At 39.1% G+C, this 17318-nt stretch overlaps 1 protein-coding gene across 3 annotated transcripts in view; it reads left to right on the forward strand.

The window, feature by feature from the left end:
- The window catches only part of LOC306829065 (transcription factor COE3), a 121368-nt gene extending 112489 nt beyond the window's left edge, over positions 1-8879 (forward strand). For 2 of the 3 annotated variants that reach the window (XM_079351911.1, XM_079351909.1), the window contains 3 exons: positions 280-459; positions 4254-4343; positions 4888-8879. In XM_079351911.1, the coding sequence (XP_079208037.1) occupies positions 280-459; positions 4254-4343; positions 4888-4919 (302 nt within the window). In that variant the 3' untranslated portion in view covers positions 4920-8879. The remainder of the gene's footprint in view (positions 1-279; positions 460-4253; positions 4344-4887) is intronic. The other variant, XM_079351910.1, reaches the window with a different exon arrangement.
- The last annotated feature ends 8439 nt before the right edge of the window (positions 8880-17318 follow it).

A 17318-nucleotide genomic window follows, 5' to 3' on the forward strand; every position in this document is an offset into this window, starting at 1 on the left:
AGATCAATTAGTCAGCTGGTTTGTCAATAGCATGGTTTGTGCAGCTCCTGTTTTTGCTGTCCACACAGGCTGTTTCTCCTCCATACACCAATTGCTGTTTATATATAATTGGTCAATACAACTCGGACGACACATGTTGTACAAACAGAAACTAGAACTTTCCACATGTTGTAAATCCAGACCCTCGAGTAGAGAGTCCACACATCTGTGTAGAATCTGTTTAAATTCTGTTTAAACAGATAAAGAAGAACTGACCCTGTCTGTGGTTTCTCCTCACAGGTTACTCCCGTAACTCAAACAGCGTGTCTCCTCGTGGCTACGTGCCGAGCTCCACGCCTCAGCAGTCCAACTACAACACCATCACGTCCACCATGAATGGATATGGAGCCGGGATGACCAACCTGGGCGTCCCCGGGTCCCCCAGCTTCCTCAACGGATCCGCCAACTCGGCTTACGCAAGTGAGTCTTTTTTTAAATCGACATTTATGAAAGTGAAACCCATCCATCTGAGGAGCAGCGAGCAAGCAGGAGGGACGAGTCTGACTGACTGAGAGTGAATGAACTGTCAAAGATTGATGTACTTCTTCAAACACAGTGAAATGTTCAGCACCAATTATCAACGACCGTAAGAGCTACTTTCAGAGGCGAACTCTGAAATGTAAACATTCAGGAGCAGGTCTAATCTATAAACACAGAACATTTCAACTTCACACTTTCGATCTTTCATAATGATTATCTCTTGTTTGTGAAGACTTTGAAATAGAAGCAGTCTGAAGGGGTTTTAAGATGTCTTTTTTAGTGTCACGACTGAAGGAATAAAGGTTTTAAGTTAAGCAGACGCAGTAAAGTGTCAGTGATCAGAGGAGATCATTTGTTTAATCTTTTTCAGTTGTGGTGTATGTTTGTCAGTGAAGATCTGAAAGGGTTCAAGTCTTTCAGTGTCAGATTAAATATTAACGAAGCACCTTTTAAAGGTTAATCTGCACCTTTAGCTTAAGTTTTAGTTGATGTTAAAGCACTTTTTTTTATTTGAATTTAAAGTAATAGGAGCTGCCGACTTGTCAATTGAAGGTTAAAATCACATTTAACTGAACAACATTTAGCTGTTATGTATAAACTGAAAAGAGATGTTTTGTATCTTCATTAAAGGCTCGGAAGGATTTGCAATTTTATTATCGGTAGAAACTGAAGTTTCAGGCCTGGGTTATTTTTGTTACCTCAGTTGAAGAATATGAGTATAAAGGGATTTCAGGTCATTTGATTGTTTACGTTCTGTTAACTTGTGCACTGATAATATGTTAGAGTGGAAAACAAACTTAGTGCTTAGAAACACATTGATGTTGCATTCATGCTCAGCATCCTCTCTCTTAAATACGGTCAGGGTTTAAGAAAAATGTTCACCCTGCTTCAAACTTTGTTTCTGGCCCTAAAAATGGGGTTAATTGTTCGCTCGAGATGTCTGCAGATATAAAATGGATGCAGATGAAATGGAATCAGCATTTTCTTTTTTGTGTCAAAGGTTCTGATTGGAATAAAAACTTAATCTTAGAGTAATTAACAATAAAAAATATTGATTTGAGGTGGACACATCAGTTGCAGATTCTTAAAATGATTATTAGTGTTTCCTGTTAAATCCTGATCTTGGTGTTTTATATTTGATAGATTTCTATTAAAGTGAAGCCCATTTAAACAAGTAATTGTATTTTGACCTGATTTAGAGCAGGTTGCAGTTACCTGCTCAGGTTGCTGCTCTAAAGCAGGCGGTGAGTGTCTCTGAATAATGAGCGAGAATAAAGGGAGTCTGTGCAGGAGGAGACGAGTCCATGCTTCAGTAGTTCCTGGTCTTTGGTCCTGTTGTTGCTCTGAAACTTTGATTAACTCGCCTCGAGTCGGAGCGGCTGCTTGCAAGGAGCAGGTGTGTTTTTGGAGAACGGTGGAGTCGAAAGTCGCCCGCGGGGAGCGCTCCATTGTTTTGGCTCTCGTTTCAAAGAGTCGAGCGAGTCTCAGCGAGACTCGTTTAGGAGGAATCGAGCTCTAACTGCGTCTCCCTGCCAGGTGATGTTGTCGTCCCTGGCGACCAAACAAAAGGTGGGCTCACAACTCGCCTGGCTGAGCTACAGTTTCCTTCCACTGAGGCTACTACTGTGTGTTTGTGTGTGTGTGTGGTAGGTGTGTGTGTTTGTGTGTGTGGACAGAACACTGCCATGCATTGTTCACCTCCTCCCTCCTCCTCAGACTGTCTCCCTGCCCATCCTCCCCCTCCTCACCCTTTCTCCTCCTGCTGTACTAACTCACTAACATCCTCACTGCATCCTTCACTCACCCATGCTTTGGGCCCGATCCATCGATATCAGCTAGAAAAGAGAGAAAAACAACAGAAAGGAGCCAAAAAGCAGCGATCCAGGACAGACGGAGAGATGTTGGCATGAAGCGATAAATCACATTTACATTCCTCCGTTTCATTTTACATTTTAGCTCCGTCCTTGAATCATCCACAGACTCACTGTGCTCTGTACACGCTCTGCTCATAAAGGGGCAGTCCAGCATTTTTCTGAAACCTTCTCCTCTTTCTCATCCAAACGTTCAGGTGGACGTCTGTCTCATGTCTGTGTTTGAAACTGGGTTTATTCACTTAGCTTAGCATTAACGCTGAAGGCAGGAGGGATAAGCTACCTCAGCTCTTTCTAAAGTTCAATAAAACACAGACCTCCACTTTTAAAGCTCACTGATAGCATGTTTCCTTTAATGTTTATAAGTGACACAATGAAAACAGAAACAGAGTTCATTCTTATTGTAGGGATATTGAAATCATATGAAGTGTTAGGAGTTTTAGTGGAAGTGCCACAAATATATATTTATCTGTTTCCAAATTTAAAAACTAACTCTTAAAATTAAAAAAATAGTTAGAAGTTCTTCTGGAGGTGTTGATCATGTCACAAACTTCAGTTCAGATTATTATTATTTTTTTCAGAGATTTAATTGGAGTTTCAATTCAAGACAAAAAAAACCCATAAAAAGTCTAAAAGATAGTAGAAAAAGGACTTAATTTCACTAACAAATAAGCAAACTAAGTCTCCTGAGGAACACTCAGAAATTAATAGAAGCACCAAACACCAAATGGATTTGCTGCATTGAAACAGCTGCTAAACCAGTTAATTTCAAACCATGTAATTCATGTGAGATTAAAATGTAACATTTTGAACATAAAAGGTACGTAAGTTTCCCATAGTGTTGATTTGAAATCTAAAAGAGCCAGGCTAGTGGTTTCCCTCTGCTCACAGTGTTTATGCTAAGCTAGGCTCACAACACCAACCCTTTCTTCAACACTGTACATACTTGGGTTGTCACAATAACATCATTTTAAACTTGTATACAAGTCTAGTAAAAATCAAATAATTTCATTATCTGTTTGATGCCATGGTAACCAAAAGTCCTAGATATCCAATATTCAGTAACTTCTTGTTTTTTTATGCACAAGAATTTCAGACAAAAATATGTTGGCAACATTTCAAAACAAAAATATTTCCAACATAGGTCTCACAAGACAGCTCGCTCTATCTTGGTTAAGTTTATGACTGAAGAGCTGAAGTTTTTTAAAGCTTTATTCCTGTTGGAAGACAGTTATTTTATCATTTTAAAACATCTGGTATTAAAAAGTATTTTGATTTCCCTGCACACACAAACACACACGCACACACACACACACACACACACACACACACACACACACACACACACACACACACACACACACAAACAAACACAAACAATAGAGTGCATTTCTGTAATTGTTGCATAGTTCATCAAATCAGAAGTTCAGCTTCAGAGGACACACGAGGAGCTCAGGTGATTGTGGGAGACACCTGTCCTCACACTGACACACAGACACACTTACACACACACACACACACGACTGCACAGAGTGTGTGTGGAAGACGTTGCTGCTGCTGTTCTCAGGTCGGATCAGGTTGGTTTATTTCAAAATAAAAGTCCTTCAAGTTATGGATCAACTTTGCCAGGTGTGTGTGTGCTCTGAGCTTGAGCTCGACCCGGTGTGAGGCAGGACCTCCTCCTCCTCCTCCTCCTCCTCCTCCTCTTCATCCTCCTGCATGATCCACCTCATCTCCATCCAATCACTCACCTCCTCTGTCCGTCTGCCTGCTCGCTCCCTCCTTCCCCCTGTAGGACTCCCCCCCCTTCCTCCTCCTCCTCTGCTCCGTATTCATTCTCTCCTGTCCATATGGTTTCTGCAGTCAAACAGAAGAGCGCCTTCGCCCCCGTCGTGCGGCCACAGACCTCCCCGCCCCCCACCTGCACCACCACCAATGGCAGCAGCCTCCAGGGTGAGCATCCCACCCCCCCTCCCACCTGTCAGCACACCCGCCCTCTACTGTCCACCTGTCCCAACTGGACACGAAGGCAGACAGAACTCCAGCTGTAATGATGATGTTAGAAACATGGAGGAGGACAAAGTTGATCCATAACTTCTGGCACACATTATCAAACACACTCATTCATATAAAGTGTTTGTTGTTAAGTCTGAACTATGAATGATAATCTAATAATTCAGCAAGTTTCCAGAACAAAGTTTCAACAATTTTTCTTCAGCCTGTTGGAATATTTCAATACTTTATTGTTCCTATTTGGAAAAAAGAGAAAAAAAAACTCACTGAAGAGAAAAATCACGATAAGGCTGAGGTATTTAGTTAAAGAGTCCAAATAAAGAAAAATAAAGAAATAAAATATCATATTAAAATTGTTCTAAAAAGCGGACAGCCACAGATTGTATTTATTTGTTGGGTAACATGGTCGATGTTTTAAGTTTGTGTAAGTCGTCCTCTAACAGTCGATCTGATTGTATTCGTTTTTGTCTCTTGGGTTTTACAGCGATGGCTGGTCTCATCGTGCCCCCCATGTGAGGAGGACTCTTTCTGTCAGACCCCTCCACCTTTGATGGCCCCGCCCACTTGAAACGCCACAAACAAACAACAAAAGCAACGAACAATCCTTCCCATAATTTCCGGACCCAAATTTACCCAGAATCCCTCTGTGGATTAGGATAAAACATCCGTCATCATTGTCCTCTTTGCGCTCGCCGTGGGACTGAATCTCTGAAGCTGCCGCAGACGCCCAACAACAAACAGGAAGTGTGCTCTGAGACGTCTGCAGCGGGTCCACGGGGAAGTGTTGCTCCATCAGAGGAGAGGGGGAGGCGTCTGCAGTAATAATGTGTGAATATGAAACAGTTTGACTTCAGAAGTCTGTGAGACTGGACATGTCTTAGATCAGTTTGAACCACTGTGAGACAGAAAGGAGGCGTGGTCAATGAGAGTTTCTGATCGCAGCAATGACATCACAGAGGTAAGCTAAAATCACTTTGGATTGAAGCCACCAACCAGGTTAGAATTAAAGGGCCACTGTTTTGCATTTAATAAAAACCCAGAGGTCAGCCAGCCAGTAAAGTCTCCATTGACTTCCATTATTTTCCCAAACTTTGTGAACAAGACTGTTCATGTGTTTGTACTGTATTATGCAGAGCAGACTTTTTGAACCTTGTCTTTTTGTTAATGGAGTTCTGCATGGGACTAAACTAAGAACAGGGCCTGGACTGTAGTCATGTTCAAGGCCAAACCATCATGAATCAGACTGCTGCAGCCAAAACTTAGACCAGAACAAAAAAAAGACTTTCTGATTTTCTAACGTTTTTCATCCAAAGATACAAAAATGTCATATTACTGAATGTTTTAACATCTGACGATAACAGAACATACAGTTGCAGCAATATCACCTAGACTGTACTGAAATCTGCTGCATATGTCTGAACTGTTCTGTAAAACACACAGAAAATATATTCATGAACATATACAATCGATCACCAAAGATACAAAACTTAATGTTAATTTCAAACAGAAGTAAATGTCCAGATCAGTCTAAGTCACGAAATAATGTAAAAACATGGTCTGCTTTCAGCTGTCGAGAGATACTGTATCTTTTGGACACATTTTGATAAGCATTGTCTGATCATTTTATAAACAGCATGATCAATCCACCTAATGAGGGAATCGATCAAGTCCATCAGTAGTAAAGGATATCATTAAGAGCACTGCAGCCATGCTTTCAACAACAACTATAAGAAAATCTCTTCAGGTGTTCGGCAAAGGACTGCAAGCATTCACTCTTTCAGTGTTTGTTTTCAGTAAATGAACTGAATAAACTTGTAGACCTCTGATAGTTTTTGCTGGATCAGAAGCTCTCGCTGGAACCAAGTGAGTTGGACCCAGTCCTTATAGGAGGAATACTAAAAACTTTAAACCTTTTTTCAAATCTGGGTGAACCGTCAGACGGTTTCTAGATTTGGTTTTTAATAAGAAATCCCCCTTTTTTCCCTCACAAACCCCAGAGAACCAGACCTTCTGATGAAAACAATGTCTTAGCATTTCTTTTCTGTACCATAGCTTTGAACAATGTTTGTGTCTCATATTCTAAAAGGAGGAAAATGAATTATTTTGTAGAAACAAATGACGCGTCCACGAGAAAAGAACAAATGTTACAGTAACATTTGACTGAATAAAGTCCAGGCAGCCCAACGTTTATTTCATTTTATTTCTGTTTTCTTTTCAACTCCAGTTCAATAGTTCTGTTTTCAGGTGTGTCAAGTGGTAGATTTTAACCCGAAGAAGCTTGCCGCAGTTTTAATCACATTTAGGTACCAATCTTCTTGTTCTTCTTCTGATTGTGCTTATTTTATATGTATTTATAAAGTATGTTTCGGGGAGTTTCTTTTCGTGATTTAGGCCTGGATGATAGTCTCAAATATATATGTAAACACATTTGATGTCTTAATACCTTTTAGATATTGTAAAAAGAGTGAACAAGTGAGAGGATTAAACCTTTTTGTAAAAACAAAAAAACGTCACGACATGGTCACCCTGTTTTTGAAAGCAGGACGTAAAAAAACGCTTTCATCACTTTTGTATAAAATGCTTTTTTCCGATACAATATTTAACTTTTTGTAAACAGCATCATTTGTGTTTCCCCTGGTTATTCTCGTCCTTTGTGTATTATTGTGAAATGTATAATCATGCTTATTTCTTAATGCACTACTTTTTCTGTTGGGGCACTTATTACGAGCAATGCATCTTAGCGGAAAAAACAAAAAAGCTCAAACAAAAAATAAGAAAAAAAGAGATGAAAATTAGAACGATATGCACCGATATGGTTTTTTTCTGTCGTTCTGAAATGGCAGAAATCCTTGTCATGTGAATTTTTTTATATTTCAGAAGCTTATAATGTCATAATATTCCTCCACTCTTACTTTTGCACCAATTTTGGTGTTTAAAGACGATATTTTATCCATCTTAATATTAGACGCGATCAGTGTCTTTGTGTTTGTTGGTGAGAATGATTGTGCGATTTTAAAACAGGAAGCAGATTTTTAAAAACCACCCTGAACACCAGTTTTTGGGTCATCGATCTCAAGGAAACTTCCATAAATGTTGGTGTTGTTGTTGATGGTGCTGTACCCGTCGTTACACACAATCTGGATTGTTTACTTATGCAACTGTGTTCCTGCTCTGAAATGCAAGCTTGTCTTCCACGCTGCCGTGGAAACGTTTGGAAAGTTGAAGAACAAAAAGTTGCGTCTGATGCCTTATGATCGACCACACTTTGTGTTTTTTCTTTTATTTGACAAAGTTTAAGTTCTGCAGAAACAAACTTAGATTGATTTAAGTTTGTTTGAAGGGTTTGACAATCCAGTCAATCTGTGAGAAGTTTTTATGTTTTGCACCAAACTGTTGCCCCTCAGGTTCCCAAGGGCAGAACGTTTTCGTTATTAGCTCAGATTTGAAGATGAAGAAGCTTCCTTGGGCAGATTTGCTTTAGATCATTTTATCAAATCGTAACTCGTAATTCCAAGATAATGATCAAGTACTTATTTTATTTTATTTATAAATGAAACATGCTTCTGCACAAATCTTCCAAAAAATATAAGAAATCCATCTGTCACAATAAAAAAAAGTCATCAAACTGTTGAAAAATCTACATTTCTTTCTGTTCAGTGTGATTTTGAAACATTTTAAAATCACAGAAACATTTTTATTTTCTTGACAACTATGAAAAAAATCTACTATTTCTTTAATGAGTTCAAAGACTAAAACCAGCTTTTTACAACCTATGTTAAGTTTTAATCTGAAAGATACCAAAACCATCTAACATCCTGTCACTCCTGAAAGGAAAAAAACCCTCAAATCTAATCATTTAATATGACATAAAAACCAGAGGCATGGGCAGGAACCTGAGGTTTAAAATGGACTGAACTTTTCACTTTATGCAAATCAAGCAGCACTGACAGAAACCTGCAATCACTGCTCAGCTTCACACAGACGCCGTCATGCTGGCGTATGCGTCTGTCCAGTGTCTGCAGGACAAGCCATTCAGTCATCAGCAACAATGAAACAGCCTGCAGAGCGAACAGCCACCCAACATAAACTGTATTCCATCCTTTCTAACAGCTTGCTAACATTTTTTTATTTTTCGGTCAAAGTTGTAGAAAGTTTGCTTCTCACCGTCCTGATTTTCAGCCGAGGTTTTAAAAACTGCAAAGTATACTTTCTTCGATGTTTTACTTCAATGTGAAAGAGGGCAGAGGTACTGCATCTTTGTGAAATATGAAATATATCATCAAAGTATATCAAAGCACAATGTTTAATTAATGTCTTTAGAATACAACCCGGGGGAGGAAACAATCCTTGGCTTTTCTTTCTCTGTCTCTGGCCATGCTGTAAATAGATGCATGTTTTTTGTTTAATTTTGTTCAGTTTTTTCCTGTGATCCAGTGCTTTTTGTACAGAAACAGTCTAATAAAGATTACATTTGGCTTGAAATCTAACATGTTTTTGTTTTGTAGTGGCATTTAGTTGAAAGCTAAAATGTTATGAAATAAATTGTTTGCATATCTTCTTACAGATAATTAACACCAAAAATATAATTGTCTTTTAAAGTGTAGAAAGTCATAAGATGAAACTTCAGTTGAAGTAAGATCTGTAGGAAGTAATGGAGCATGTTCAAACGTCCAAATAGTCAGCGCTAAAAGCAGTTGTGCTGTCAGTATCATAAACAGGTGACAGATGTTTCACTGCTTCACATTGGCTAGAACTCGATGTTTTTTTTTGTCATGATGAAGCTAAAAGAGCAAAGTAAGTTAGCATAAGTAAGTAGCATGGATCAAATTAGTAAACATGCAGGCTAGGTAATTAACATATACACTAGCATCACGAGAAAACTAAAACTATCACTTACAATTAACACACAGTAATCTGTAAATAATATGTCACTTATTTAAGACTGCAGGGGACATTTGGCAGGCAGCGTGCTAGAAATGCAAATGAGGTGGAGATGAGGCAGGTCTTAAGCCTCCTAACAAATATCTGCACCATGCCTGCCCTTCAGTCAGGTCAGCTTGTTTAACTCTTTTTGGTTGCAGCTTGTCCAGAAATTAAGCTTTGAAAGCTAGTTTGAACTTTGAATTGGGATTTATTTATTTAAATAATAAATATTGTTGGATATTAGTTAATTGTACGTTGCAAAAAAATAACTGGCCAAATAACAAGCCAAGTAAACTTTACATGCTTTGCATCGGACTGTGTTGTGATGGATGAATGCTGGCAGTTTACTAACATGCAAATGCAGACACTATGTTTCAGCTAAAAAAGAGAGGCAAGGTTAGGAACTGAACGCAAACATAACATCACTGGAACAAGATGGCCTCCAGAAGATTTTATATTATTTACCTGCAATGTTTTAATGTTTCATCCAGATTATAATTTTTTCAGGAAATTATCTGATTTCTTGAGAGTAGTTTAAGATCAATAGCATAACTGGTAGTTTCATCTGATTACTTGTTTTTGTTAGAGACCTTTAAATAAAGAGCAGCTCTGAAAACTAAACACAACTGGCTGTTCAGCAGACTCCTCCGTCCAGATCTTGTTTTCGTCTAAGAGAGATGAAAAAGAAACTTTCCTTCATGAGGAGATAAGAGCTTTGAAAGTCTAGAGGTCGGCGGTGCTCTTTATCAGACCTGCAGTCCTGAACAGGAAATCTGGATTTCATCAAGGAGGACCAGAACAGTCCAGTATCAGAGGCTGCAGCAGAGACAGGGGGTCTGAGGTGAGATGGGAGGGGAGTTGGCAGAGTTTTGGCCTGCTAAAGCTTCATTACAGGCACAATTAACTTTAACTCCAACGTCAGCACCAACCTTGATGAGTAGTGAAATCAGTTTGTTAAAAACACAGCAGTCGTTAGAGGAGCGCTAATGCCTAAGGCTGCAAAGAACCTCGAGCCGCCTCCCTAAGACTGCAAGACCCCCGCCAAACTCCTGCTGTGTCTGCCAGACAAAGTTGAACCAAAACCAAGTGATATTCCCCCACAGTAGAATAGCTGAACTTGAACCAACTCATATTCAGCAGGAGAAGAAGAAGTGCTGCATTGCTGTTAACAATTTGGACACATTTTGATGGATCACTGCCTCTGAAACGCTTTGTAAGGACTTCTTCTCGTTCTCGTTTGAGATGGAAAGAGAAGCTGACGATTTGTCAAAAACACGGTGAGAATGGTAAGAAAAGTCATGTGGATGATTTAGAAGACTTGTACGCTTATAAGGCAATAACATAAATATTAAAAGGAAAGCTAACGGGCAACATAGGCAAAAAACTAACCTAACTGTAATTCCAAGATTAAAATGATAAGTAACACCAAGCATGTAAAACCCAGACAGGCGTATGCTTATAAATTCTTTTTGCTGCATAGATAACCAAAACAGTTAGCTACTTAGCATCACCTGTGCTTCGATGATGAAGAGTTTCTTGCCCTTTACTTCCTAAATGGAAACATTATTGACATTGACTCAGTCACACTTGAAAAAACACAGAAAGCTGTCTGTACATGTTTAGACTTTATGTTGGTGGTCGCATAAGAGAAATCAATCTCCAACAGATATACTGTAGGTCCTATAAACATCACAGAAGCCAAGTTCTGGTAAAGACAACATGTTTTCAATGATCAACCTGTGCTGTAGCTCCATAGAGGGTTCATTGGTGGCCACCACGTTTTTTTTAAGATGAAGTTTCCGATGTCTTTGTGGTGGCACAGAAAAGGGTCAACCATTGAGCTACAATGCAGGAAGGATGTGGATAGGCCTGTCAGCAAACACTTATCTATGTGAACTTTAAGGCCATACTAAATACATGTACCCACATGTCCAAGTGGTTCTTCTCTGTGATTGTGAATTGTTTGTTTTAGTGACTTTTAAGCTTTCTATTTTATTTCAGATGAGACGACACAGCCCAAAAATCTTTCAACTGGTGACCCCGATGTGATGTCTGATTGACAAGACGAGTCTGAAGTTAGGACCATGTGCGGTGGAGTTGGCGGACATCTCGGCAGATGATTCAGGGGCCCCCCAACTAAAAGGTGAGCAGAAAACCTTTTGATATGTGAATTTCTGTTATTGGATAATCTAAATAAAATTCCCCTCTCTCCCGATATCTGTATCTATCCACTTTCTCTCTCGTACAATAAAGGCAGAAAAGCCTGAAAATATAATTTTGAAAAAGAGAGAGATTCTGTGAATATTAACTGTAAAAGGAGGATGGGGATTTTCATCTAAGCAGGCATATTTCTGATGGTCGGACATAGAGAGAGGCGATGGCCCTTACAGCACAGGTAAGGATTTGTTGTTTTTCATGAAATGTGTTAAAGGGTGGCAGATTGACACACAAATGACAACTTTTTGACGTGTATATTGACATCATAGAGACTTCCCAGGGAAGACTTGAATTTGTGTAAATATCACACTGTCAGTGTCAATCATAATGGGAACAAAGGGTGGTAGTAGGTAACTAGTGGGATATACATAGTGAATTAGAAATTAGGGTGTGGTCACTACGGTCCGAATTCACAGCCGATCCGGAGGATGTAAGATTGGAAGGCCCGGACTCTCAAATTAGTTGAGAGCCTAGAAGCTTGGCCTTCACTCCTTGATTGGTAAGGAATCATCAAACTTATTGGTGAGACATTATTCGGACTGAATTGATTCACAAGCCAACAAGCCAAATGTCTTTAAATCTTTTGTATTATTAAATCTTTGTTTGTATTAAAAGGTTACAAAACAATTAAAATACCTTTTAAGCTATATTTTTTGTAAAATGAATTTTTGTTTAGTTAAAACCCACAAAATGTATTTGTCTAAATATTTTAAAAGCAATCTTTTTCAACTGTTAAAAACAATCTTTCAATCTAGTGTTTATTTTGTGTTTTGTCAACTGTTGCAATCTCACAATGAATCAAGAGGTACATTTAGAATTTCAATTTTTTATGTCATATTTACTTTTTTCTTTTTAACAGTTTAGATATTATGCCCAATTGGAAAAGTGTGTGTTCACAAGCACAATTCCAATTGGGCATAATATCTAAACTGTTAAAAAGAAACAAGTAAAATAAAAAGTTGAAATATTTGTATAGGTTTTTTCATGGGGGGGTTTTTTCCCCAAAATTTTCCTCTAAACCGGGAGAGGAAGAGAGGAAGAGAGGAAGAGAGGAAGAGAGGAAGAGCGGAGTGATGCGGGGTCAGGAGAGGTCGCGCAAAATTTTTTTCTGTGTACACATAAAAATATGTATATTTACAATTGTTTTTTCTTTTAATCAAACAACGTGTCTCATACACGTCTGTTTTAATAACTGTGTCGCAATAGTGGCACAGGAGAATGTATACAAATACATCGCGACCTCTCGCATCATCCCTCTGGTGGGAGTAGGAGGCAGACAGGACTCATGTTAGGTTGCCTGAAAAATGTATGTATACTTAGAAATATATAGGGGCACATGAGAACGTATACAAATACACTTTATTTAAATTATAACTAATCTGCCTTTATTACATCTTTATTTTAAAAAACAAAATTTGCAGTATTATTACAAAAACAAATTTGTATTCGCCCATATGTTCCGATATTGACAGCGACAAAGCTAGTCCGTCTCTATCATCTCAGATGGTTTAATGTTTGGTAAGGGTCAGTTACTCAAAAGAAAGTTAAGTTAGTTTGAAGCAGACTCTAAGCTATGTCTGTTTACTACTCAAAATCTTTTGAGCTGGAATCTTTGGGTCACCTTACAGTTTATTTATTTGTTGTTGTTGTTGTTTCAATTTGACAGTAGCAGCATTCATGTTGACATTGCCCTTACAAATAACACTAACTTTATTTCAAGCGTTTATAATGAAGTTGTATTCTTAGTTGCACTGATATTATAAATCTTTAAAGTGCTAAATTTATTTATTTTATTATCTATAGTGTATCTATTGTAAACTGTGATAAGTTGAAGTAACATCTAAGTTCTTTACAGTCGTCGCGACCTCCAACCTCCCCGCCGGCCCTCCATCGTAGGTGTGATATTTACTTAATATTTTTGTTTAAATTCGGTTAATTTGTTTGTGTACTGTATTTGAATATACTCAATTTAAACAGGTTATTCTTTAGCAACTGATTTTAGTTACATTAACTCACCTTTTAACAAAGTTAGATTTAATTAATAATAATGTGTGCAATCTGTTGCCTCAGTTTTACTGAGTAGTTAATGTGCATCTCTTTATTTGCAACAAGTTCCCAAATCCCTTATTCTGAAGGTGTGGTCCCTGCTTTCAATCAACAATTTAACATGGGATCACAGCATCAGTGGGTAAACAATGTCAAATTGGTTAGCTGAGTGTGGCTTACATAAGCAGTGTTAACACCACTGGCCTCCAATCCTCCTTTTCAGGTTAACATCCTCATGCATCTGCACATCGCAGTATACAGTATAAACTTAGGGGAAACAACGTTTATAAAGTGCTCCAAAGCATCAGGGACTGACGTGTGGTTCTCACCAGCTGCTGAGAGCCACAGGAAGAATTTTTACAACTCTGTGTTGCTGATGTTTTGGCTTCATGAATATTTTGAATATTTTATAATCAGAGGCAGGAGGAGGGGGAACGCAGTGAGTGCAGGTGTGTTTAGTTTGGACGAGGAGCAGAGTTTAGTGACATTATGTCATTACCACTCACCGTACATCTGCACTTTAGATGGTAAAGAATTAGACCATTTCCTGTGCGCTGATGATGTCATCGAGATATGACTGCAAGCCCAGCTTTAGGTTTTGTGTGTGTGTGTGTGTGTGTGTGGACTGACGGGGGGGACTGTAAGTCATCTCTCACAGGAAGCGCCTGGGGCCCAGCCCTCACGATGACACAAGACTCTTGCCAACACGCCTTGGAGCGGGAGGAGGAGGCGTGTTTAATCACTTGTCCAAAGGTTCACGCTCGCCAGCCGAGTTTCCTAAGAGGACAGGGATCTGGATCAGGATTTGAAATCTGATGTGGATCCATCGAAACCATGTGTTGCTAAACCTTGGCTCTGAACAAATAGAGAATATTCTGAAGAAACCAGGTCAGGATTTTCTTTATCCAGAGGAGACGAAAAACTAGGGGTTTTTGTTGGCCAACTGATTTCAGAAAACACACCGATAACATTGAAAGCATGAAACAATTTGACATGGGATCACAGCATCAGTGGGTAAACAATGTCAAATTGGTTAGCTGAGTGTGGCTTACATAAGCAGTGTTAACACCACCGGCCTCCAATCCTCCTTTGCAGGTTAACATCCTCATGCCTCTGCATGTTAATGTGGTTCCATCTTGCCATAGTTGAGTGGTCATACGTGAGTTTAACCTGCCATGGCCAACATATGAGATCAAAATATTGCACAACCACACTACTCCTAAGAGATGCTATCAATGGCATCTGTTCAATACAATACAATACAATGCAATACAACTCTGACGCTTTTATTTTACGTTCGTATTACTTCCGTATGGACGCACGCATACAGATGCATAAAAGAACGTCTTGGGTCTTTTGAAACATATTCCTGGTTCCCTCTGGTTCTCCTCAGCTTCATTTCCTTGCACATCTGCATCTCTGGTGGCAGGGACAAAGACACAAGTGAGGGAAGCAACTGAGGGATGCATGCATGTAACTAAAGAGACATCGGATGTACCCCCAGAGCTCCCAGGTGTCTCTTCTACCTGCTCCTCTAAATCCCACTCCTCCCACTCAAGGCAGATTGCACTCATGCAGCAGGCAAAGGGAGGAGGGAAACCAGAGCGAGAGAGAGTGGGGTAACACCCCCACTCTAAAATGTTGTATATATGAGAGCAGCAATCCTATGTTCAACATAAGCAACACAACAATGTATCAGCCAGGACACTCTCCACTCCCCCAAAGTGTTAAACCTGCAGCTATGAACGACTGAATGAGATGGCAACAGTCTTTTTTTCATTTATTTATTCATTTTTAAATTCGACCAGGCGTTCTACCTTTTCATTTCTGTCATGCATGAGACCAACAAAATAAAAAACAACAATATGTGGATAATAAAGTAAATATTAAGTTAAAGTATGGGGGGTTTAATGCTTTAATTCTGTAATTAATGCTTTGATCATTGCCATCTTTAAAGGTGCACTATGTAGTTTTAATAGTGACATTTGAGTGAACGAATTGTATGCTATGTTTTCTGAACTAAATACAAAAACTCTATTCAGAGGATACAATAGGTCCCTGAACACTGTTTAGAGCTTAAAAGCTACCAGGAGAGTTACGCTTTCACTGTTGTGGACCTCCCACCACAACCTTTCATGTAGCATTTTATCTTTAAACAGTGTTACAGGGACCAGATTTTCCTCTGAGGACAGTTTGTGTTAAGAGTTATGAACATATACCACATAACCTGCGCACTTCTCCAACTTTCACATTTCTCTACCAAAACTCAAAGTTCACCTTTAAGCATACATCCACCTCTTTAGTCTTCATACTAGAAGGGTATAACACTCACACAGGACACCAGGCTAATAAATAGAAATGAGCGCAGCCTGTTTCCCCTCCTATTAAACACACCATCAGATCCTTTAACAGTTCCCATAAACAGACTGTGCAGAAATATAGAAAACGTCCTTAACTGTTGTTTTTATTTCCTCCCCCTTGTCCTCCCGCTTTCTCCTGGGTGAGATGTTTGCAGAGGACGGACTCCTGCACACCTCCCGGTGAGGACACTTTACACCTGCTTCCCTTCTTCATCTGTCTTCATTTTTCTGGAGGAGGCAGGATGTTTGGCTTGGCTGCGACCTGCTCCATGACTTAATCCCTGGGTGCTATTGTTAAATTTTTCGAAGCTGAAAAATAATGAAAACCAAATGTGGCCGAGGGACGTGCTTCAGGTTTCAGGGCCTGCGCTTTAACAACGCTGCCTTTCCAGCACGTCGAGGCCAAATAACTCACTTATGTTTCCCTTGTAACATTACGCCAAACATGAGATCTTTACTTTGTCAAACCTGGTAAGTATCAAACCAACTGTATCAATAGGAAAACAGTTTTAATAAGCATCCCCAGGCGAGGCCCAGGAACACCTCTCACCTGGAAGCTATTACGGCCGACAGGAAATGGAGGCAGAGATCGAGTGCTTCCCAATAATGTGTGTCCCCTTTGAGAGAGGAAATATGTAGATTCATCATAAAACATATCTGAGAGCTGAGCCTGAAACAGAGGAGAGAGAATCAGCAGAGACAGCTGGGCACCTCCAACATAATATCGCACAAACATCTGTGGAGGCAGCATGCAGATAACGTTTCATCGCTCATGTCGAACCGTCTCTCCTGACAGCCACACTGTAAACACCCTCTCCAGATGGATCTATACCAAAGACCATCACAGCCTAAAATAAAAAACTACAAAACGACAAGATATGACTAAATATATGAAAATATTATTAAGTCAAACTGTAAACACCTTCTCCAAAAAGAAACATCAGTACGGAAGACCTTTGGTGACAAAAATACATCGATGAAAATGATTAATCTATGTGCAGAAGTGATGAAGATGAACCTGCACAGTTATATGGAAGACAAAAAGTGCTTATAAAACACACATAAAAATAATTAAATATCAATGAGATGATTATAAAGTCTGTCTGTAAACAGCTTTCGTAATTCAGACCTTTACTGCCCAAAACAATTAAAAACAGTGCATACAAATAAATATAACCTTAAAACTAAAACATATTGTAACACATTGTTATACATGTAATGTAAACTAAACTCCTTCTCCAGATGGAATGGCAGATTTATAGAGATGATCTTTCCTGCCAAAAACCGACCACAAAAGTGCAAGGGAATAATTAATTAGAGACAATTATTGTAAAGAACTTATAACTTACACAAACTAAGTCAACTCACA

This window comes from Symphodus melops (genome assembly GCF_947650265.1).
Source record: "Symphodus melops genome assembly, chromosome: 9".
Taxonomy (NCBI): domain Eukaryota; kingdom Metazoa; phylum Chordata; class Actinopteri; order Labriformes; family Labridae; genus Symphodus; species Symphodus melops.